Consider the following 25,866-nt stretch of genomic DNA (forward strand, 5'->3'; position numbering starts at 1 on the left):
TGGTTTTATAACTGCCAATTAAATGTTCTTGGAACATGACCTTAAGATAAAGATGAGTTAATAATATTGAGGAGAGGCTCTTCCACTATAGGTAACACTTCTTTCAGTAGTTTAGTTGGTATAGGATCTAATAAACATGTTGTTGTTTTAGATGAAGTGATAAGTTTATTTAACTCTTTTTGTTCTATAGTTGTAAAGCACTGTAATTGTTCTTGCGGGGTGATAGTTGAGGCTGAATTATAAGGCGCGATTGAGAATTGAACGTTTACAATTGTGGTTCTGATGCTTTCTATTTTCTCAGTGAAGAAGTTCATGAAATCATTACTACTAAACTGTAACAGGATATTTTGTTCCGGTGATGCTTGTTTATTTGTTAGTCTAGCCACGGTGTTAAATAAAAACCTTGGATTGTTTTGGTTTTTTTCTATTAGTTTGCGGAGATGCTCAGCCCTGGCCGCTTTTAGGGCCTTTTTATAACGTGACATACTGTCTTTACACGCGATTCTAAAGACCTCTAAATTAGTTTGTTTCCATTTACGCTCTAAATTACGGGTTTCTCTCTTTAGAACATGCGTAATATTGTTGTACCATAGTGCTTTAATTTTCTCTCTCACCTTTTTTAATTTAACGGGTGCAACAATATCCAATGTTCTGGAGAGAATGGTGCTCATAGTGCTAGTTAGTTCTTCTAGTTCATCTGTTTGTTTGGGTTCAGGCAGCAGCAGAGACAGATCGGATAAACAATTTGAGAAATTATCTATGGTAGATGGGAGGATTGTTCTGCCTGGTCGATAATGCGGCGCAGCATGATATATTACAGGAGTACGTAATATGCAAGTTACCATGTAATGGTCAGTGACATCATCACTTTGCGGTAAAATATCTATATCAGTTGGATCGGTTCCATATGATATAATTCAATCGAGTGTATGATTAAGACGATGAGTGGGACCAATGACATTTTGCTTGACCCCAAAGGAGTTGAATAAATCTGTAAACGCAGTCCCTAACGCATCATTTGAATTATCTACGTGTATGTTAAAATCTCTAACAATTAATGCTTTATCGACGTTGACCAATAGATCTGAGAGAAAATCTGCAAACTCTTTTAGGAAATCAGCGTAAGGCCCTGGCGGTCTATATACGGTAGCCAAAGCTAAAGATAATAGGGATTTTTTCTTACATCTGAGAGCGTAACATTTAGTACGAGTACTTCAAACGAATTAAACTTGTCACCTGTTTTCTGGGTATCTCTATAGATTTTTGCAACACCACCACCACGACCAATCAGACGGGGCTCATGCTTATAACAGTATCCAGGAGGAGTAGACTCATTAAGACCGAAATAATCATTTGGTTTAAGCCAGGTTTCAGTAAGGCAAAGTACATCGATGCTATTGTCTGTGACTATTTCATTTACAATAACTGCCTTAGGTGTGAGTGATCTAATGTTTAGAAGACCTAGCTTTAGAAATTGTTTTTGTTCACTAATAGCGAGATTTTCTGTTTCAATAACAATTAGATTTTTCCTAGATCCTGCAGTAGATTTATTTGATCTCACTAAACGAGGAATAGACACAGTTTCTATGCAATGTTCTACACTAGTATTTATATAAATTAAGTTGGTGCAGCAGAGACTGTAATTTGGACTTTTGGTTACTAGTCAAACGGTATTTAACGACTTGGAGATGTTATCAGACAGAAGATCTGCTCCGATTCTACTTGGGTGTAAGCCATCAGCGGAAGAGCCTAGGACGTTCCCAAAACAGATTCCAATTATTTACAAAGAGCAGTTTCTGCTCATTACACCATGACATTAACCATTCATTTAGCGCGAATAATCTACTGAACTTTTCATGCCCTTGTCGGTACGTGGGAAGCGGTCCAGACACAATGATCGTTTTTTCAGGCGATGTGCTGCGTACCGTCTCGATCAGGCTCCTGAAGTCTTTCTTCAGAACCTCCGTCTGCTGCAGCCTGATATCGTTCACTCCCGCGTGCAACACGACGGCTCCGACACGCTCGTTACCGTTCAAGATCTCGGGTACCTGCGCAGCGATATCGAAAACACGAGCACCAGGAAAGCAGTGAGTACGCACCTTACTTTTACCTAACGTAGCGTGGACGTGCCGGACGATGGAATCGCCGATGATCACAGCATCGCGTTCCGTTTCGCGAAGAGGGGAGAAACGGTTCTGGGTGGAGATCTCGAAAACCGGGAAGGGAGGAGAGATTCTTGCTCTGATCATGGCCCGCGTCTTCCACTGCGGAACCACCCAGGGTTCGTGGTGGCGTGTCGGAGCCGGAGTGAACGAAACCATGGCTGATCGTGACCTGGGCGCTCGGAACCAATGCTGAGAAACGCACGGAGTAGACGAGGTCAGAGTCAGCGGGTTAGTAACGTTAAAGGGATACTTCACCTCTGGAAAGATGAATGTGTATTTAAAATAGGTCATTTATGTAGAAGAAATGTGAAGAATTTTTTTAATTTGGAGCTTTCTAGACTGAGAAAAGCCAGAAAATGTATTTTTGGCTCATGTGGATGAAAGACAACAACTCCCAGAATGCACTTGCTTCGCTGCCCCAGGAGGCCACGCCTACTGGTAAGAGATCGCAGTTTAAAACAAGGTTAGGCTACCAGTGAGTCTCCGTGACGAGTCTGCCTGGGATTTCGGGATCGCCCAAAATGTCCGGGATTCGGCTTTTGCGTTCTACAGTCGACATTCATCATGTTTACTGTGGCGAGCAGAACGAGGCTGAGGCGCGCGGGAGAACGGCGCGAGGCCGGTGGTGTGATTACTGATGAGCAACGGAGGTGCGGGAATTTTCTTAGCAATGTTAAAACGCACATCAACCGATCACTTGTTTAGCGTTCATGTAAACACTACATTCAGATTCACCAATCGGAATGAATTCAGTTAGATTGAAACAAGAGGTGTGCATGTATGAATGGCGACCGCAGAAAGCAAAAGCCGAATCCCGGACATTTTGAACGATCCTGCCGCCGGACAAGTCAGGGAAAAGGAGGATGGTAACCCCTACTTTCTCAGCTTTCTCCTACTTACTCAGCTTTCTCCTACTATTCAGCTTTCTCCACAGAACAAGAGCCTGCTAGCTTAGCTTCCAAAGAAAGACGGCTGACTGTGTGTACATTCTGTGAGTGAGATCCCACCCTGTATGGGCGGGTTGAACACATGCGGAACAGCCCCTACTACTGGCTGTAGTCTTTAGCCTCTGGACAGAAAATCCTCCGATGACGCAAAATGACGATTTTTGCGTCATCGGAGGATTTTTTCCAGACAAAAAATACATAAATCTCTCCTCTCAGGGGGATATGAGGGTGGAAAGCATGGTAATTCGAAAATACTACAGGTTTTCTACTAATACAAAGCTTAATGCTAAATCCTGAAGTATCCCTTTAATCACTGATTTGTGTGCATCGGCGCTTATAAAAGTAAAAAGCTTCTAAAAGTAGCTTCTAAAAGTAAAAAGCTTCTAAAAGCTTCTAAAAGTAGTAGCAGCAGGTAAATACAGATAAAATTAAAAAACAAACATAACTTAATATCACTAAAATGAAATAGAAAGCTGTGATTACAGACGCTCACATCCACACATAAACACACCACTGACATCTTCACTTCCAGGTGAAGAAGCTGTCAATAAAAAACTCAGTAGCCAATGAGAACACACTGCTACTAGCCCCGCCCCCACGAGAGAAATGTGTCAGAACGGCGAACGAAAACTTCAGAAGCGTAAACAAAAACTTCAGAAGCGTAAATGAAAACTCTGGAAGCGCATTTGTAAGTTCAGATCAGCGATAGAAATATGATAAATAGTTAGCAAAACATGCAGTGTATTACAAACGAAGTCAAAAAATTTGCCTGCGATTTATTCTTGTTCAGTTTCAAAGATATTTTATTCAGTTTCAATTTATATTTTCATTAGTTTCTTGAAAAGTTACGTTCATTATTATTGGCACAAAAATAATTCCATAGGCTAGCCTCTAAATGGGCTTCATGGTATAGGCGGCCTAGGCCCGTGGCTGCAGCCTGCAGATCGGGGCGGGGCTGCACGTGTCGCCCCGCCCCACACTTGCTCTGATTGGCTCATTCGTCTTCAATAGGAATACATTATAAATAGTGTTTGTAGTTGGTGTAGGTCAGTCAAGTGCATGGAATGGATAGATGAGCGAATAAATCAAGTTACAAAACTGTAAAAGAGATGTCTAATCCCACATAAATAAGATAGAGATGTCTGCATTATTTAATCACTGAGTTGTTATATATACTGCAAGTTTAATCTTTTAGATCAGTCGAATTCACAAATGAATGTTATTTATTGTGAACCAGTTGTCAGTTGATTTAAAAAAAAAAAATCGGTTCAAAAGATTTGGTCACGGAGATCTCGATTTAATAGGCCTACTTCATGAAGAGAATCACAATATTTGACATTAAGCCTTGTCGTGTGCTTGTCACCTAATCGACCCCATACATCGCCTAATCGATGTTTACACATTTATCCTCCAGCACATCTCCTAACCCCTGACATCTTGTCCCCTGTGAACACTATCAGCACTTGTGAATAAGACCTCTAGTGCTCCACTAACCCGCTGTGCACCAGTAACCAGACAGACTCCAGACAATGCCTTTGAATATGCTTTAATCAAGGCTGGGAGGATCTCACACATTTCAGAGAGAATCCCCCCAGCAAAAAGAGTACAAGAGTTTAGATAGGATAGGTACATAGTAAAGGTAACATGACATTACTCATCATCATCATCACACCATTTTTCTCTAATATGATTGGTTCAACATATGTGCAATTTCAGCAACCCCCTGTTACAGACATCTGTTACTGTCAAAGCAAATTTAGATCTACCTAAAACATAAGGTTGTTAGTTTGTTGATTACTCAATATATCATGGGGCGATTATATTTCAATAACTCTCTAGCCGTGTCCATCATTTTTTCTATTTGGCCCAAGTGCTGGGGACATTTCGTTTTCAAAATAAAATGTAGAAAAATAAATGTTACTAATGATTAATTATTAATTATTCCAAATGTATTTATAAAACCTTGTCAAAGTATCTTGTAGACTAGAAGTTAGACTAAAGTACATTTTTAATCTGATGTCTGAACAGTATAATTCACAACCACTGGATATATATCGTAAAGAAATACATTTGAGCAAATAATTATGTAAAATTCAGGTGTTAATCAATGTGGAAAATCTTAGAAAGAAGGAAAGGATGCTGGTGATTTTAGATTGATGGGAGTGTCAGCGATAAAAGAGGAGCACGGCTGCTTCAGTTATCTCTTTGGAAGCGCTAATTCCCACATTAGTGCCATAGCCTTCCCAGTCGAATCCCGTAAAGTCCCCACACTGCCTTGGGGCTCCCTCAGGAAAGTGTCCACCTCCGCCAATACAGAACTGCAACAATATGAGTACATTACTAACAACAAGACACGCCTGTAAGAATTGAGAAATTAGAAAATGCCGGACAGTCTGGTCTAAGAGCGACCAGACCCTTAGAGGACAAAGGACCTCTCTGGAAATTACCATTTGAACTCCCCCTTGTGCACTATCGAGACGAAAGTCTCACCTCCGAGTCATCCTAATCTACATTTCATTCCCTCTTCCCTCACCCCCTCTCTCTCATGCTCAGATCACCTGAATTACCCAAGATGTTGGGTTTGCATCTCTTCTCTTTAATCCAGAGCATTTGATGTTTTGTATCGATTATCTTTGAATTGATTATGAAATTGGCATGATACATTTACCTGACATAATAAATTGTTACATTTGATTATTCAAACCATCTTTAACATTATTTTCATTAAAGAGTTTAAAGGAATAGTCAAACATTTGCTCACATTTAATGATGCACAGATATCATTAAAACCTTTTCATTTATGGAGTCAGATGAAATAATGAGAGAATGCATATTCAAATGTATTGCATTTAATCAAAAAATATATAAAATAATCCAGAATATTATTTTTACTCACATGTTCAGTGTGGCAGCTGGTTGGTTTGACACCTGAACAAAGAGCCATGGCTGCCTTTTCAGTATTGAAGACTCTGAATGAGATGAATCCAGGCACAAATAGTGCTGTGGAAATGCACAGAATATATCAGTGATGATAATCATATATCAATGATGATATGTCCATGAACACATGACATGGCTTTCATTCATTAAAGTGTGTGGATCTCAACAATCATGATCACTTAATAATGCACAGATTTATGATACTGATACTGTCAAATGATGAAGCCACTGTCATTAAAAATATTTGGAAAATATTGGCTCACGGGGTGTTGCCAGGCTGTTGCTGTAAATAATCATTTGTTTTTAAGTGACTTGCCTGCTTAAATAAAGGATATATTTTTTAAAAAAAGAGTCATACTTCTTGCATTGGGACCATAGAGATTTTTGTTGCAATCCGCATTTCCATAATCATACACGATTGGAATAACAGGTCCATTATCAGTGATGCATGTCCCTAATCCAAACCTCACAGGGAATTTCTGGAAAAAAAAGAGTGTTATTGTAATTTCACAAAAATTGTATTTCTGTGAATGTTTCAAACCCAAAAATGGTGTTGAAGTTTATCTGACCTTGAATAAATAATAAAGGTTTCCCCCGTGGAGAGTTAAGAAGCGATTCTCAGTGTGGTATCGCAGGATGGAGGACGCGCTCCAGGATTCCACCTCCATATTATTAGGAACGTGCCACACGGACACATCTTGTGCTGGAATGTCAAAGTAGCCAGGATTCTGGGACAGAAAGGAGACTATCGTTTCAGATTCTCCAAAAACATCCTTTGATCATTATACTCTTGTGTCATTTCTGTTCCTTCTTTTTAACTATTGCTGTAAAACCATAAATTTAATAAGAATACCTTATAATCATCACTTGTAGAGGCATCTGCACTTCCAAATGTGACTGTGTTTGCCCATGTCCCCTCACCATCAGGCCGGTTCGGTTCACTGCCCTGCTGACTAGACCAGCGATCACCAACGGTACACTTTCCGTACATGTTGTTTTCATGAACACTGGCAACCAGCGTCCAGCCTCCGCCCGCAGTGGTCATATCACAGAAGGTCTGGTAAAGCACCCCTCTGGAGGAGTTCAGATAGTACAGGCCGTCTGCGGGAACAGAGCATTCCTGAGTCACTTCAGTGCAGTTCTTGCTTAAGATCAAACATTAACATAAAATGAGCGTACCTTCATTAACCTGATACTTTTTCTGAAGTTCTTTGCAGCTTCGAGCAGCATATGCTCTCTCAAGATTGATATCAGCGGTTTTAATTTGTGATGCTTCTTGCTGATCCACTGCAATGTAGGACAAAGATTTAGTGGAATATATCGTAATAAAAAATTTGATTTTCAACATTTTAAGATAAATTCATTTCAATCAAAAAAATTCTTACTTACAGATTAATACACTTGCAGTCTCACAGAGCCATACATTCAGTGAGAGACTGAAAATGATCCCGAAAAACTTTTTTGTAAGAAACATAGTCTGCAAACAAAAGAAGAAAAGTTTTCCACAATTACACTCAACACCACAAAGCTGAAATTCTTATGTTACTGGTTCCATGTTTCTGTAAAAGAAGCTTAATAAAAGCATTAGGCTACTGATATTAAGACATTTGATTTGTATGGCAAAAGAATTCTTACGTTTGTTTCTTGTCTGGTGTTTCTCTCCTCAGATTTGACGAGCACTGTCAAGGCTTTTGGATTCTGGGTGAGTCAGATAATAAAGCTCATACTTTCTTAGCATATTTATACTTTCTCAGAAGTGGAATTAAGGATAGGTCACCTGAGTCTTAGTTGAATTAGGAAAATAAGGGAAACCTGAGTCTAAGCGGAACACGGATGCGGGAAAGGAACGTTTTTTCTGCTTTGGCTAAGAAAATAACATTTGAATAAGTTAACACCTAAATTAGGTAAGATATTGATATTGATCTTGCAGGCTGGTATTGAATTGACATTTTTACTAAATTAAAACTATGGATTAAAACAAATATCCTAAACACGTTTAAACAACAACAACCCCTATAAAAGTCACATATATCTCCCCAATATTTAATAGAACATTTATAATAAATAGGCAAATCACCATATTTCTACAATGTTGGTAACTGCAAGGTATCTTAAATTAATATAAGTTATAGATTACTTGCAATATATATGAAAAAGGTGTATTTTTGGTTTGATGTTTGTCTGCTTGTTCTTCCTTCTCAGTTACAAATGCTGGCTATCAGACACATCATTGCATCTTATACAATATGGTAAATTGGCCGTCACTTAAATCGCGCAGGATGCGACATTGGTACATTTTTATTTATAAAGCGATTTTAGGTATCTTGCCGTCTTATATTTGTTTAAAATTTGTTCGTACCAAAAGTACATATCGATTAAGATCTAGTGATGTACTACTTTTTAATGTACCAAGAATGAGGACAGAAGCAGGAAAGAGGGGTCTGTCATTCTATGGTCCTTCGTCCTGGAATGAACTCCAGTCTAGACTTAAGATTGGTGCGCTAATTTCATTAGCTGCTTTTAAAAAAAGAATATCGGATATGCGGACGGACATGTGTAATTGCTTTAATTAATGGTGGGTGGATATTGACTTCTAGCCACTATTTTCGTTTGTTTATATATTTTAAACTCACTGCATCTTCACATGCAAATATTTTGTAAATTTTGTGTAAATCTGCATTGTATTTTATATTGTAATTTATTTTCTTGTAACCTATGATTGCACGTGCTATACAGGACTCCCTTGTAAAAGAGACTGTGTCTCAATGGGACTTTTCCTGTTTAAATAAAGGTTATATATATATATATATATATATATATATATATATATATATATATATATATATATATATATATATATATATATTTCACATTCCGTGAGAGGACTCTTGGCTCAATTCCCCCCATAAACTCTTATCAAAGTTCAAACAAAAACTACACCTATGTTGAATTTTAGGTGTTATTTGATTCAAATACTATCTTGTTAGCCAAAGCAGATGAGATAAGACATTAATATTGATCTTTCATTATTAAAAAAGTGTTTTGTCCTCATACAGAATGTGAAACTGAGAAGGAAGAACAAGCTAGCAGACAAACATCTTGTCCTTGTCTGTGTACACTTAATGTAATGGGTTTTTTTTATTTTTTTTATGTTAAAGATCTCATTCTGTTCATTTTATGATTCATAGTAGCAGTTCCAAGTTTCATTGAGATATATTATTATTTACTGGTAGCTCAATGAGCTCCAATGTTGCATATGTAGGCTACATTTATCGCAAAAAAATGCCATTTTATTTAAATTTTGTTCACCAAAGTAAATTAATCCTTGAGGGTGAGTATTGTTATGTTTATCATTTAACTGTGGTGTTCATGTTCAAATTCTTTTATGATTTTAGAATTTAGATATTCTTTGGAATGAAAAACATGTCACCTGTCGTCTCTCATCAATCACCAATTATAATAATATTGTTGTGTTAGACTGTTCGGCTCACTTTAGCTCATTAGTCAGTAGTAGCCTACAGTTAACTTTGTGCATCATCTTATTCACTGAGAAGAGAACTGAAGGTGATTATTGCATTGTTTATTTAAAGGTAGGGTATGGGATTTGCAAAACAGCCGGCAGATTTTGAAAATTCACAACTCAAATGGTCCTACCTTCTTTCCTCCAACGCTGGCCCGCATTGCGTTCAACAGCACACTACCTCAGAAGCAGCTGTCTGACTTGGTATCGCAACACACCAGGCAGCTTTTCACAGCATTGAATATTCCACAACATTTCCTAACCAACAGTCCAGATAGGCTACTGACAACGACTACAGTAGGCGCATTTCCTTTACAGATTTGCGCAAAACTTTTGCGATTTTTTTTTAATGTCGACAAAAAACTATTGCGAAATGACAGCGCTTCTATTAACCGATCTTATGCGACTAAAACTTCATTTTTTTCCTCTCGCAATAAGTAAAATCATTCCAAAAACCATGGCAACGGACGTTGGTAGGTTTCTGTACTATATCCCAGCCACTGCACTGGCCATTATTATTATGACCGCCGCTAGCATAGCTAGCGAAAGCGGTCATATAGGGATTGTCAAAGTTTTTTTTTTCTTTTTTTTTTTCGTCATCTACTGAATTTTTCGTCAACGATACCAGGGACACCGAAACACCGGGGAACATGAAATTTGGTGGGCATGTAGCCCCACTAGACTTTTACGGAAAAATTTCGTTTGGTCCCCGGGGGCCACTCTGGGCCCCCCCAAACCCAAAAAATGCAGTTTTTCCTAAATAACTACCTGAACCGTGGCACCGAGGATGAAGAAATGTTTATGGTATGTTGCTCTTAAGGGCCCACATCAACCTAGCCCATAATCACTCATTTGTGATTTGCACCCCTCCCATAAAAAATGAAAATGCAATATTATTCTGCTTTAATCGCCCCTATCTTCAGTTGAGATGTTCAGAACTGCACCATATTTCATGTGTATGATTAACTTGACATCCTCTGGGGGTATGCTAAGTTTCGTAGAATTTCATCCATGGGGGGGTATAAAATAAATTCATTTATGTGCACATTTAGTGACTGTACACTCTTTGGCCTGTAGATGGTGGTGTTGGGTTGCTGGTTTAGGATGATACTGTCACTAAGGTTGCCAACTGTCCCGAATTAGGCGGGACGTCCCGTATTTTGGGCCTAATTTATTTGTCCCGTGCGTGACCTCCCGTATCCCGTTTTTTGACAAGCTGATAAACCACTGACTGATACAACAGCAACAGCAGCAGTGCTGACCACGACACTTGAGAATGATCACCGACACCTGTCATCATCCAATCACAGCTTTTTTTAATCACTGTTTTGAGACAAATCATTGTTTGATTTGCGAACATCCTCTGGCGTCTGGTCGCTTCCGCTTCAAGCCGGACTCGTCTCGCGCTAACGGTAATTTCCTTTCACTGTCCACGTTTTGATTTCGGCTAATCAATTTTGGCGAATGCAAACAACGTGATTATTGTTCATGAGTCTAACATCCAGCCATGCACGCAAGAAAACATGTAATCTACCTGAGGGAATAATAGCCTATGCTCAAAAAACATTTCTGATTATTATTAATGTTTTAAAGCTTTTAGAAAGTACATAGAAAGCTTTTGTAACATTATCTTAACTGTCACTTTTGATTAATGTAATGCATCCTTGCTGAATAAAAGTAGGCAATTACTTTATTTTTTTCCCAAAAAATAATCTTACTAACCCCAAACTTTTGAACTGTAAGCCTAGTGTATAATGTTAAAAAAGCTTTCTATTTTAGATAAATGCTGTTATTTTGAACTATGGTTTGTTTGTAATGTGACTTTTTTCATGTATGACATTAAAATTATTTTTAGAATTAAATACATAAATAGGTTAAGCAATACAAATGTGTTTATGTCTGATAACCTTTTAAACACAAACTTAACTGCAGACACTGAAATGACGTACACTGTGTGATACAGTACAAATATTTTGAGTGTCCCTCATTTTCCTATAAATAACCACGATTGTCCCGCATTTTCCTTTTCTGAAGTTGGCAACCCTAACTGTCACACACACACATGCAGGAATACAAACAAACGCAAGCATGCACATCCACACGCACAGACACACACCCATACACACACATACAAATCCACATGCACAGACACACACACACAAACACACACGCGCACACACATGTACGCACGCATAGGCTACATACACGCACAGACACACACATACACAAACACACACACATACACACACACAGACAGACATGCGCATACTACTACTTTTTTTAGGTATATACATAAACACGCAATACAGCCAATTGCTCCACGTCATTTATTTTTGTGGAAAGCCAGTGCAGGCCTGAGCGGCTGTCATATTTTGTACCGCCATGCGGTACATCTAGTTAATCAAAGGCATAGGCGTAATTTGCGGGTGGGACATGTCCCCACCACTTTTTGCTAATGTGAGCGGAGGCTATTGCCACCTAAGATATAGAATATGTTTTGTAAATGCTCCCAACTACAGGGTTTCCAAATAAATGGAAAAAAACAAACAGAGATGCGTACAATCTTTATTTGACACCAAAGTAGTAAAAAGGATAATCATACAAAAATTATAAGAAAAAAATACACAAGTTAAAAATACAACATTCACACAAAAGAAAATAATAAGTCATAAAGTGGCCACTTGTAAAATTGGATCTTGGACAGGCAATATCAATATCCCTTGGGATAAGTCACATTTGGGATAGAGAAAGAAAAATGAAAACAAAATATCAAAATTAAATTCAACCACCTCAATTCACACCTTCATGCAAATGTATAACCAAATATCACAATCCACCAATAAACAACAAAGTATAAATGAATTAAATAAATCCTCCCAATCCCAGCAGCTAATAGCCCATGGTAGTTGTAAAGGAATTGACAGTAGATAAGAACGGTGGCAATTACCACCCACAGTACTCAAGAACACAATTAGCCACAAAAAAAAAAAAGAAACAAAAAGAAAAATATCAAATTAAAGAAAATACAATTAAATCAATATAACAAATAAATAATTCAATACCCAATCATCTCAGCACACGCACACACTTCCATACACACAAACGCCACCACAAACACGCGTTCACACCGAGCTCACTCAAACACGCGCTCACCTCAACACACACTCAAATAAAGACTCGTTCACATCAAACGTGTTCACACAAACATGCGTTCACACGAACACACGCTCGCATCACCACACACGCACACACATAAAACCCCGCTCACACAACTGTGCGCTCGCACAAACACACGCTCGCATCAACACACACGTGCGCTTCTAAATCACAGTAGTCCGTGGTGGGACTTGAGCGCGCACCCTCTTCAGTCTTCACAGCACAGCACCACGGGTCGCAGTAGCGAGCCGCCACACAGCAGCAAAACAACAGCGGGCAGATTTCTATAAAAACAGTTACTCAATTTGGTCATTAACCACGCATACACTATCTAAAATTACATCTCTGATTAACAAACAACTTACAAAATACCATATCAACTTACCTGCAGCACAATTGACTGGCCCTCGGTGAGAACGGTGAACAAACCACCAATACTGCCTCGATCACACTATATAAACGAGTCATCATTAAAAACGGCGCTATTAAAGAATAATTGCAGCAACATATCAATGCAGTAACATACCTTGATATATGTTAATGCAATTGAACATCCACAGGCCCACGGTAAAAGTTAAAAAAGGGATTTCCAACTTATGCAGGTCTACAACACTTAATACGCGCTCAATGCTTAATGCATAATAGACTGCTCTTGCGACACAAAAGAATGCAGCCTGCGTACCATGCCGGAAGGAAAACGGAAGTAAGAGGAAATCTCCGCGTTTTTAAAGGGCCGTGAGCGTACCATGCCAAAGAGAAAACGGAAGTGAAAGGGGATCTCCGCATTTTTAAAGGGGCCGTGAGCTTAACTTCCGCCCAGCTCCATCCACCTACACAGAACGGAAGACCCTAGAAGGGTCACCCCATTACACTAAGGTCAATATTGTCCCTACCACTTTTGAAATATCTTGCGGCACGAATGTACCAATACAAATAAACAAAACATCTCCAGTTAACTAGCAGAGCATTCATTTTGTTCGTTTGTCAAATAAGAGGCGATCTAGCGCTGAAATGTGTTGTTTTTTAAATCAAGTGATCAAAGTGCTCATTGCCGCTGCGATCAGCGGATACTGTTTGTTTGTGGCTCGCGCACAGTCTTCACTCGGACGCGCGCTCCAATTCGTTGCGGAGAGACTCTCTATTCGTTCTGGTGAAATTACAAAACAAAATGCACACAAACGTGTCCCTGCCTTATATACAACCACTGAAAAACATAATCGGCTTTGATGAGAAAAAAAATATATATATATATATGAGTGCGGATTAGAACCCAGAACCTCTGACACGCTTGGCAAAAGTTCTGCCCCGGGACCATTTAAACACATACTTAAAATAGTCATATCAACATATAATAGGCCTCATTAAACGACTAATTAAACCCAATCAGTGTACTATTTAAATCGATTGCTGGACATCGTAATGTTATTGTACATACATCTGTTTTAAGATTTAGCATTGTGTAACCCCCTCCTCCCCACCTGTCCCACCCACTTTTTAAGACAAAGTTATGCCACTGATCAAAGGAGATGTATGTGTGTTTTCCAAGCATTAATGGTAAGGAACGACCCTTATTATACTTGTGAGCGGCTCATATGAGGTGTTTCTGGGTGTTTCTCCCTCATTTCTGCTTCGAGGTCTTGACTGTGGAATTTATTTGAGGTTTAGAATCCAGTAGGCTATTCCTGTAATTCTTTCGTCTTTTATGAATTTAATAAAGAACTCTGTCTCGTATTCTGTCCAAACACACCGCGTCATCTACGTCAGGTGACTGTAAATGCGCAAAAACTGTTTCCATTGCAGTTTTGCGAAATATTTCTTTTTCGAATTGCCTGAAAAAGCACCTCATGCGAGCGTAAAAACTTTTTTGCGATATTTCAATGCGCAATTTCAATTTGCGCAATTTGAAGGGTAATGGAAACGCGGCTATTGATGGCCAACGGAAAGTGAGAAGCTTGAAAGTTGTCAACGATGCAGCCGAGCAAGGAGTGGCCATGATTCAGGCATTCAATGGAGTCCTTACGAATCAAGAGGAACTGAAGCAGTTTCTATTGCAACTCGTGGAGAAACACCGCCATGACTTTGCAAATCCTAACAAGTCCACCTTTACAGCGGTTAGGGAAGCGGTTGCTGCTTTAACATCCACATCTGCAGACATTAATTGCTGACATTTTGCTGTTGATTATTAACTGCTGAAGTAACTGTTTAGTCTACTTTTTGAGGATTTTTGCAATATTCTGATTTGTGATGTCAAAGTTAATATTAGGCTACATGATAGTATCGGAAAATGTTGCATATTGTAAAACTTTGTCCGCGTTGAGCTACCAGTAATAATCATTAGAATACATTCAAATTTTGTAAACTTTTTTCTTTTCACATTACTAAAACATTTGGGGGGTGAGAGGATGAAAAATAGAAAAACAAAATTTGAGTGGCACCCTAGCGTACGTGGCATAATTTCATAAGTTCAAACAAAAACTACACCTTTGTTGAATTTTAGGTGTTAACTTATTCAAATATTATTTTGTTAGACAAAGCAAATTAGATAAGACACTGATATTGATCTTTCAATATTGAAAAAGTGAAACTGAGAAGGAAGAACAAGCTGACTAACACCCAATATTCCTCAATATTAATGTCTTACCTAATTTAGGTGTTAACTTATTCAAATGTTATTTTCTTAGCCAAAGCAGAAAAACTTTCCTTTCCCGCATCCACATGTTCCGCTTAGACTCAGGTTTCCCTTATTTTCCTAATTAAACTTAGACTCAGGTATTCTTCATTCCACTCCTGAGAAAGTATAGATATGGTAAGAAAGTATTCCTGAGCTTTATTATCTGACTCACCCAGAATCCAAAAGCCTTGACAGTGCTCGTCAAATCTGAGGAGAGAAACACCAGACAAGAAACAAACGTAAGAATTCTTTTGCCATACAAATCAAATTTCAAAATATAAGTAGCCTAATGCTTTTAGTAAGCTTCTTTTACAGTCTTTCACAGAAACATGGAACCAGTAACAGAATTTCAGCTTTGTGGTGTTGAGTGTAATTGTGGAAAACTTTTCTTCTTTTGTTTGCAGACTATGTTTCTTACAAAAAGGTTTTTCGGGATCATTTTCAGTCTCTCACTGAATGTATGGCTCTGTGAGACTGCAAGTGTATTAATCTGTAAGTAAGAATTTTTTTTATTTGAAATGAATTTATCTTAATGTTGAAAATCAAATTTTTTATTACAATATATTCCACTACATCTTTGTCCTACATTGCAGTGGATCAGCAAGAAGCATCACAAATTAAAACCGCTGATATCAATCTTGAGAGAGCATATGCTGCTCGAAGCTGCAAAGAACTTCAGAAAAAGTATCAGGTTAATGAAGGTACGCTCATTTTATGTAAATGTTTGATCTTAAGCAAGAACTGAAGTGACTCAGGAATGCTCTGTTCCCGCAGACGGCCTGTACTATCTGAACTCCTCCAGAGGGGTGCTTTACCAGACCTTCTGTGATATGACCACTGCGGGCGGAGGCTGGACGCTGGTTGCCAGTGTTCATGAGAACAACATGTACGGAAAGTGTACCGTTGGTGATCGCTGGTCTAGTCAGCAGGGCAGTGAACCGAACCGGCCTGATGGTGACGGGACATGGGCAAACACAGTCACATTTGGAAGTGCAGATGCCTCTACAAGTGATGATTATAAGGTATTCTTATTACATTTATGGTTTTACAGCAATAGTTAAATAGAAGGAACAGAAAGGACACAAGAGTATAATGATCAAAGGATGTTTTTGGAGAATCTGAAACGATAGTCTCCTTTCTGTCCCAGAATCCTGGATACTTTGACATTCCAGCACAAGATGTGTCCGTGTGGCACGTTCCTAATAATATGGATGTGGAATCCTGGAGCGCGTCCTCCATCCTGCGATACCACACTGAGAATCACTTCTTAACTCTCTACGGGGGAAACCTTTATTATTTATTCAAGGTCAGATAAACCTTTATCTAAAGGGTTTGAAACATTCACAGAAATACAATTTACAACACTGTTTCTTTCCAGAAATTCCCTGTGAGGTTTGGATTAGGGACGTGCATCACTGATAATGGACCTGTTATTCCAATCGTGTATGATAATGGAAATGCGGATTACAACAAAAATCTCTATGCTCCCAATTCAAGAAGTATGACTCTTTTTTATATATCCTTTATTTAAGCAGGCAAATCTTTTAAAACAAATGATTATTTTCAGCAACACCCCGTGAGCCAATATTTTCCAAATATCTTTAATGACAGAGGCTTCATCAGTTGACAGTATCTGTATCATAAATCTGTATATTATTAAGTGATCATGATTGTTGAGATCCACACACTTTAATGAATGAAAGTCATGTCATGTGTTCATGGACATATCATCATTGATATATGATTATCATCACTGATATATTCTGTGCATTTCCCCAGCAAATTTTCTGCCTGGATTCATCTCATTCAGAGTCTTCAATGTTTAAAAGGCAGCCATGGCTCTTTGTTCAGGTCTCAAACCAACCGCCTACAACACTGAACATGTGAGGAAAAATAATATTCTGGGCCCGGTTCCCCAAAACGTTCTTATCGCTAAGTAGTTCTTAACCTATTCCTTAACCTCTCTCTTAACGTTATGGCACGATTCCCGACACGTTCGTACGCTAAGTATATCTTCTGTAAGTCACACTTTCGTAAGGTTGGTCTGGACCACTCTTAGCTTTACCTTATCACTGTTGCAGGTCTATATGAATATAATTCTGAAGTTTTAATACACCCAGACAGTGTTCAATTAGGCTAATTCAAGTGTTTTCATGCAAAGAATAAAATTGTCAATCACACTGATTGTTGTTAGAATTTTAATTATATTATTATTATATATTATACTATTAGTTTAATAAAAGAGCGCTTTTAAAGGCTAGTGAAAGCATACTGTCAGTTAAGTCCTATTCGGACGCTAATATTGTTTCTCATGGCCTCGTCCGGTATTTTAAACATTTACAGGGGTGAGTCGGTGATTTTAGTGCCGTCCGAATCCATAATATCAGTGTTTTTTCTCACTCAATCCGTGTAAAAATCCCTGGCCAAATTAGTACCTTCTGTTTTTTGACAAACAGGTCGTGTAATTTAATTGCCGCCTGAATCCACATCTCTGAGTTTACAAGAAGAGATTCAAAATTCACTGTTTAAATCCTTTTTGATCACTGCCGAGAACCGTACGTAAGATGTACACTTTTATTACTGAAATGGTGGAAAGTATTTCCAAGAACAATATTTCATCGCAGCTCCACCTCAGCAAACAAAAATGGGAAAGAGATGAAAGCACGTAAAATTTTTATTGTGGCAGCAATATATGTTACAATTTTAAAATATGTAGGCTTGGCTATTATAGGCTATTATAGTTTGGATTATTTTTTATAATATCCAATAGTCCTAATAAATGTAATTTCAACTATTTCTGAAGTGCTTCTTTTATAAAGAACACCACTTTCTAGCATAAAGCAGTGAAACAGCGCCTGGACAAGAGAATAATTGATTCTCGAGCCATCGATATCAAGCAATTCAGCACCATCGCCACGGACAGCGCCGGGGAACGTCGCACATAAGAAGGAATATCTTAAGCAGCTTCCTAAGGTATAGTTCGGGGAACACTCTTAGAAATGGTATACCTTTAGTTAAGTTATACCTTACGAGTCTTCGTAGCGCGCTAAGAGACAACGTTATCGGGAAATTTGGCCCAGGATTGTAAAATTGATAGTAATACATTTACAATGAAAATAAACCAGCTGCACCAATGTCACTGTAAGAAGTGCCTAGGCATGTCTTGTTGTTAGTAATGTCCTCATATTGTTGCAGTTCTGTATTGGTGGAGGTGGACACTTTCCTGAGGCGGCCCCAAGGCAGTGTGGGGACTTTGCGGGATTCGACTGGGATGGCTATGGCACTAATGCGGGATGGAGCGCTTCCAAAGAGATAACTGAAGCAGCCGTGCTCCTCTTTTATCGCTGACACTCCCATCAATCTAAAATCACCAGCATCCTTTCATTCTTTCTAAGATTTTCCACATTGATGAACACCTGAATTTTACATAATTATTTGCTCAAATGTATTTCTTTACGATATATATCCAGTGGTTGTCAGTTCTACTGTTCAGACATCAGATTCAAAAATTACTTTAGTCTAACTTCTAGTCTACAAGATACCAAAATTGGCATGTCAAAATAGTAAAAAAAAAATTATGGACACGGCTAGAGAGTTATTGAAATATAATATCCCCATGATATATTGAGTAATCAACAAACTAACAACCTTATGTTTTAGGTAGATCTAAATTTGCTTTGACAGTAACAGATGTCTGTAACAGGGGGTTGCTGAAATTGCACATATGTTGAACCAATCATATTAGAGAAAAATGGTGTGATGATGATGATGAGTAATGTCATGTTACCTTTCCTATGTGCCTTTCCTATCTAAACTCTTGTACTCTTTATGCTGGGGGGATTCTCTCTGAAATGTGTGAGATCCTCCCAGCCGTGATTAAAGCATATTCAAAGGCATTGTCTGGAGTCTGTCTGGTTACTGATGCACAGCGGGTTAGTGGAGCACTAGAGGTCTTATTCACAAGTGCTGATAGTGTTCACAGGGGACGACACGTCGGGGGTTAGGAGATGCGCTGGAGGATAAATGTGTAAATGTGTCGATTAGGCGACGCCCCAGGTAAACTCAAGTCAGGTGCATTAGGGGAATTTCTACCACGATATTTAAATACAGTTAATATATTAACTTTATTTAGATTTTTATTATTTATTATTTTTAAGCATATTTCTACAAAGCATTGGAGAATATTGATATATGTAATGCATCTGAAATGATAAGGATGTTTAATAGAATTGTAAACATTCAACATCTTTTAATGTTAGGGAACATTTAAACAATATTCTTAATATTTGTAATGAATGAACCATTAACAGTCTGGCTGACATACTGAAGAGTAAGCATACCCTTTTCTCAAAGGCTACTTGTTGAGGAGCGAAGCATATTTGAGGACATGCTGCTCTATAGCTGAAACTTAATTGGGGCTGATGTCTCAGAGAGAGACACATTGTTATGGCACAATTCTTATGAAAGCACATATTTGAAACTTGTGTTACAAAGATAACCTGTCTGTTTGTATAGAATATAAAATGTGCATCAAGTCAAACAGTACATGTCCACCTCTAACATTATTTGAGACAGAATGATGATTTTTGCGAGAAATTGCCTTATTACACCTTTAAACGTAACTATTGGGTTTCATCTTACTCAAATATCATGATATAAATGTAAAAATAAAAACAAATTTTAAAGTGGTTCAAATGTTGACATATCTTACTAAGATGCGATTATATGTAGTTTATACTCTTTTATTATACACAGAAATGGACCATGGTAAAGATATTTTGACAGTTTGTGAACCCTGTTTTGTTTTCAGACAGTTTCATATAGGCCTAACTTTCAAAAAAGTCCAGTACAAACGTTACTGTCACTCATTAACGGCAGCTGTCATAGTTGCGAGGCGACAAGAACAATTCTCAGTAGACTGTGAACACTCGTTCCGACTTTCTTGGCACCTTCAAAGGTGTGTTCTTTGTAGACTGCTTCCTTCGGGAAATTTCACCTCAAAATACCCCACAGATAATTTTTTATAGCATGTACAATGCATTTACATTGTTTAGACCAGCAGGCGTCACAGGTCAGAGTGATGGGCGTGCCGAAATGTGAATTGCTACAGCAGAAACTAACCCCTAACCCTACCCCACACACTGACAGACCGCTTGAACAACCAATGAAAAAGACCTTTCTCCATGCCCTACCTTTCAGAATGCGCCAATTTTAGTCATGCCCATTACTCTAACCTGCAGATACCAAATCTTTAATCATTTTGCGAATTTTGCAATGCCAACATGGCTGGGAGTTTCAGATCAACTGCAGCAAGCAGCAATTAAAGACATTTTAAGATGATTTTAGGCAAAATGGCTAATAAGTCACTAATAAGATGATATCAAGCGTAGCGTTAGTTCTGGCAGGTCACGTTAGTCAAGCTCGCATCAGCTGATCCACATCTACCTATAGGAATACGACACCTATCACCCTATACATATATAAGCTCCTTCATTATTATCAGCAGCTATCGCGTTTCTCAGGAGCGAATTACCCTCCTCCATCCCCAGCTGCTCCTCTTGCCCAGTCAGGATTTGACATTCTGATTCCCCTTGAATCAGAACAATTATCGAATATGTTGTACTTTTAAAATCTTGAATTAAATATATTTGCAAACATTCATGTTGGTTCTGTTCTGTTTACCCCAAGGGGGATTATTGCTGCTCTCCATGCTCTTATCCATGCTAGGCTGCATGGATGCGCAGGGAGTTCTCGCCCAGAACGGAACCATACCGCCAATCCAAACTGTATGCAAATTGTCAATCATATTTGACGGTAGTGGTCCTGACAGAATTAATGGTTTATAATTTTTTGACCAATTGGTGACGCAATTAAAAAATTGATGTGGTGTGGTCAGAGTGAGGTGACAATGACACATACAAAGTTTGGTGTCAATATGTCAAGGCATTGCAGAGATAGAGCCTGAATAGACATTTTGGCATCATGCCTCAACTTTGACCAGTAGGTGGCGCTGCGCCGAAACGCAGCATGTCGCCTCAGGTCATGCTTGTGATGAAATGTTCCAAGTTTGGTCTGAATATGATAAAGCGTTGCAGAGATACAGCCTTAAGTCTGTTTTCGCAAGCGCTTCGTAAAATTCGGGGCTGCTTTGAACAGTTTTTTTCAGCGCTTCGAAACTAAACGGTCATTGGATAAATGCTGTGATTATGTCCCGCCCACGACGCTCAGCGTCTCTGGAGGTGAATGGAGGAGTGGGCTGGCCTGGACTGGGCTTCTGCGTGATGATTGGAGGGTCTGTCGAAAGGCTCCATCTCCTTTTGATTGACAGCGATTTTGTACTATAAAAAGTAGCTGACGCTGAAGCTGTTCGAGCTCAGTCCCATCGCGGATTTTGCAAGTGGAGTCGAAAGACAAACTTCTGCAACCTATTTCTTGGTATTTGCTTGGCGAAATTGCTAGCCAATTTTCATCATACATTTCACACAATTATACATCACATTCCTTGTTTCAGTTTAACCCAATTCCCACATTTCCTCCATCGAGTTTAATATATATATTTTTTTAGACTGATGTAGGCCGAAAATGAGCTTCCCCTCTTTGAAAAACCAGCAGCCGCCACTGATAAAGAGATCCCAAAGGAAGGAGTAAGACTGTGAAAGTGCAAATAAGCCAGCAGGAATAACCATCATCAAATCTGCCAAAAGTTCTGACAGTTTGATGAAAGCTTATATGAAGAACAGACAGCTGATAGATACCTAGTGTGACGAAGGATTTTTCCAGATCTCGTTTCGAATGCTCTCCTTAATGTAGTTTTAAACACTGAGAAAAAGAGGCTTTGATTAGATTGTTGCACAAAGGATGATCATAACAGTTGACTTTAAATACATCTCTGTTCATGTGTCACCTTTCTGCAAGTGTGGGACACTCCTCTCAGAGAAGATTGTAATCCAGGTGGTCACATCAGTTCCTTTTCGCTTTACTCCAGCTTCATAAAGAGCCTAAAAATCACCATAATGGACACAGGATTATAAAAAGTAAACTTTTTGGTTATTCCAGTGGTCATCTGAAAGTACAATGGTTTATCATAATATTATTTTAAGCATGTTGAATAAGAGTCAGTTTAAGTTAAAAGGGCTCTACTCACTATCAATCTTCTCATAGTCCACCACGTTACTTGGCTCATCTCTCTTGGCCTGTGGACATGAACGAATACAGTATGAGCACAGCAATACAGGATCTGCACTTTGCAGGCTATGTTGGCGGTAAAGGAATTACCAGTTATATATTGGGAAATAAAGTGAAATCTGATTATAATCACCACAAATAACTGTTAAACTTTTGTGGGTACTATACGGTTATCCGGACCACATGTGATGACCTACCCCAACCCCGCCCCTAAACCTACCCGTCACTGGGGTTACGACCAACCAAGAGCGGTTGTGGTCACGTGTGGTCAGGTGTGGTCCGGATAACTGTATAGTACCCTTTTGTGAAATTATCGGTTAATCTACAAGGGCCAGGAGCATCTTAGCGACATCATCAGATGTGTCTCCAGAAACATCTTTCTCCAAATCCTTCTTAAACACTGCATGAGAAAACGGGATATGAATGCCAGTGTATGTGAGCTTTTTATGCTTTTTAAGGGCACTCACTTTCTCTGTCAACCTTCTTGATTTCCATCAGCTCTTCTTTATTGCGAGAACACACCATCTCTAAGAATCTCCTCATCAGTGCCCAGACCCTGCAAAACACATGACACTATCACATGAATAAAATGAATGAATACAACTCTAAAGACATTTAGAATGTTATAATGTGTTCTTTTGAACTTTTTTTTTCAAAAAAAATCTGAAACAAATGAAACATGTTTTCCCTTAAAAATATTAAGCTGCGCAACTGTTTTTACTGTGATAATAAGAAATGATTATTGAGCGCCAAATCAGGTCCTAAAGACCTGAACCTACTGTGGATAATCAACCAATTCATTTTTTGCAATGCTGTGGAGTTCGTGCGTTAGCCTAAAGACCAGCTTAATTTATCACAAACAATTATTTCAGGGATATTGCGAGTTACAGGCTAATGATTTTTTCTACAAGGAGTGTCTTTTTTCACATTAAGTGCGAATAGCCCGTCTTCACACACACTAAATGATGTTTTATTAACAAGGTTCGGGAGGAGCACGTTCAGATAATTAACACAAGTGGAGAGCACTCAGCAATCAATGGTGAGAGGTATATATACTCAGCAGTCTCACCTCATTCCATTGACAGTTTTTGCAGCATCCCTCCACCACCCCTTCTCCACACTTCTAGTACTAAACACTTACATACGGGGGGAGTACTCTGGGTTCGGGCCGAACTCCGAGCTCGGAGCCCTCCCTCCGGACAGCACGCCATATACGCATTAAACTTACCCATTCAAATTATATGTAAGTGTGAACTCGTGAACGTCTGGTTGGGACAGTCAAAACTTCGGAGGACAGAAAGATGATATTGACAGCGGTAGTGTTGCGGTAAAGCTTGTGTCGGAGAGTTTTAATGCCATTTGCGAACTCGCTCTACTTTTTCAAGAAAATATGCGCAAAGTGGAAATAAAGTGTCGATCGTGTGTTTAATAATAAAGTGTAGGCTATGTGTGCTTTTTATGCTTTTTATGGGCACTCACTTATACTCTTTAAACCTGTTTATCTCTTTATCGTTTTCTCTGTTCATCGGCTAGGATCCTAATAAAGGCGGCATTCATTTATTAATTTTAATAATCATTTACACTCTATCTATGTTATTATTGCATTTCATGTAACATATGAACAACACTGTGCAAATAGTATCTGCCACTATTAAATAGCATCTAACTACTATTTACACTTACGCGCTCTCCTTCACGTTTTCGCGTCACGACTGGCTGATCAGCGATTCGATTGCTCCTGTCAAGCAAAAATGTGGAAGGTGTGCAGGAGAACACGAATATGGGAAATGTGAAGAAGGAGCTATGCTGAAATGTTGTAATTGCGGAGGTGAACATAGTTCAGAATACCGAGGATGTTAAGTAAGTAAGAAAGCTGTAGAAATTCAGAGAGTGAAAACATCTCAAGAGTTCTCATATGCAGAAGCAGTAAAAAGAGTACCGGTTCAGTCAGAAAGACCAAAAGAGAAGGAAATAAGATATCACAAAGAATGTGTGTGATGGTTGTACCAAGATAAAGGAAGATACGCTGATAGTAGGTAAAAAAGATTTCATGCTGTTTATGGTAGATGTGATCAACAGTGATGTACAGCACAAACTGATAAGAAAACTGAGAAAATCAAGATAATAGTGAGATCAACAGAGAAATATCTTGGAATTAAAGGTTTGGGAAGGGAAACAGTAGAGAATATGTTAGGAGGAGGGACTACAAGTTCTCAAATATGGGATGGAGATACTGCAGTATGTTAAATATATTGCAGTGGAATGCAAGAAGTTTAATTGCCAATGGTCAGGAGTTCAAACAATATATATCAACTTTACAAAATAAACCTCATGTCATTTGTATACAAGAAACATGGTTGAAACCACAATGGGACTTTGTGATATATGGATATAAAGAAGTAAGAAATAATAGGAAAGACAGAAGTGGTGGTGGTGTAGCTATTTTTCTGCAGAATGGAATTAAATATAATGTAATTAACAATGGGAGCAAACAAGAATCACTAGTAGTAAAGATCTTGGTAGGGCAAGAGGATATCACAATTATTAATTTTTATAATCCATGTGAAAGGCTTGACTATGACAAATAAAGGGTAAAATAATTTGGTCCCAGCAAGCACAGCCATGTGGGGCCCAAATGGGTTTGACCTGGGCTATCTAACTGGGACCCAGCCAGTTTTGTCCTCGGTTTCCATGTAGGCCCCACATGGGTTTGCCCAGATGAAATGAACACTGCTTAGTGTGCACACTACAGGCTGTTAAATGTAACACTTAATCAGTGTTGGAGGTAATGAGATAATTAAGTGATTGAATAATGATTGTGCATTAATGATGAACACCTGCTGTTAACAAGCAGAATCACTGAAGGAAACTAGAAACACAAGAGCTACTTCCAGCCACAGCCTTGTATTTTATCTTCAGTTGATTTCATCCATTACATCTCTCAAGATCTGATTAAACAACTCCACAAACAGCATTACCAGCTTCACTTATTACTAACCAGACTGACTTTATTTATGTCAGACGTCTACAGAAAAGAATTAAGAAGAGGTTTAGATGTTGATTACTTATTTGAAAGTAATAGTTTGATTTGATGTTACCACTGTGGCGATCAGTGTGTGCTTTAGTCAGGCTCTTGACTTTTTAACATTAGTTTTTCTCAGGCAGCTGCGTCTGTTTGTTATGGCGAGAACAGCAAGAGAAAATATAATCAGATGCTGTTTATCAGATCTTGAGAGATGTAATGTATTTTATCTTCAGTTGATTTCATCCAAGGCTGTGGCT

At 38.6% G+C, this 25,866-nt stretch overlaps 2 protein-coding genes and 1 long non-coding RNA gene across 3 annotated transcripts; 1 reads left to right on the forward strand and 2 right to left on the reverse strand.

Annotated features, from left to right (window-relative positions):
* Positions 1–4,643: 4,643 nt before the first annotated feature.
* On the reverse strand, positions 4,644–7,755 carry LOC307145709 (intelectin-like). The gene is made up of 8 exons (XM_079849160.1): positions 7,688–7,755; positions 7,442–7,529; positions 7,232–7,339; positions 6,906–7,153; positions 6,622–6,780; positions 6,411–6,531; positions 6,009–6,112; positions 4,644–5,430 (listed from the first exon to the last, which is right to left on the reverse strand). Exons 2-8 carry the CDS (start codon positions 7,524–7,526, stop codon positions 5,278–5,280), a joined length of 978 nt encoding a protein of 325 aa, XP_079705286.1. The 5' UTR covers positions 7,527–7,529; positions 7,688–7,755; the 3' UTR covers positions 4,644–5,277.
* Positions 7,756–12,123: 4,368 nt separating this feature from the next.
* On the reverse strand, positions 12,124–13,462 carry LOC307145642. Its single transcript, XR_013818983.1, has 3 exons — positions 13,255–13,462; positions 13,114–13,179; positions 12,124–13,012 (listed from the first exon to the last, which is right to left on the reverse strand). It is a non-coding gene; the product is annotated as an uncharacterized lncRNA (long non-coding RNA).
* A 2,266-nt stretch (positions 13,463–15,728) lies between these two features.
* Positions 15,729–18,846, forward strand: LOC307145834 (intelectin-like; the record flags this gene model as incomplete). Its single annotated transcript, XM_079849428.1, has 7 exons — positions 15,729–15,768; positions 15,993–16,100; positions 16,174–16,421; positions 16,547–16,705; positions 16,778–16,898; positions 17,251–17,282; positions 18,595–18,846. The coding sequence occupies 7 exons, from the start codon at positions 15,729–15,731 to the stop codon at positions 18,745–18,747; spliced, it is 861 nt and encodes a 286-aa protein (XP_079705554.1). The 3' UTR covers positions 18,748–18,846.
* Positions 18,847–25,866: the final 7,020 nt, after the last annotated feature.

The sequence above is a fragment of the Squalius cephalus genome (genome assembly GCF_949319135.1).
Source record: "Squalius cephalus genome assembly, chromosome: 18".
Taxonomy (NCBI): Eukaryota; Metazoa; Chordata; class Actinopteri; order Cypriniformes; family Leuciscidae; genus Squalius; species Squalius cephalus.

Coding starts and splice junctions, on each gene's coding strand:
- LOC307145709 (XM_079849160.1), bottom strand. CDS start 7,526: ATGTTTCTTACAAAAAAGTTTTTCGGGATCATTTTCAGTCTCTCACTG. Junction 7,154..7,231: donor AAAGTATCAGGTTAATGAAG/GTACGCTCATTT, acceptor CTGTTCCCGCAG/ACGGCCTGTACTATCTGAAC. Junction 5,431..6,008: donor CCAGCTGCCACACTGAACAT/GTGAGTAAAAAT, acceptor ATATTGTTGCAG/TTCTGTATTGGCGGAGGTGG.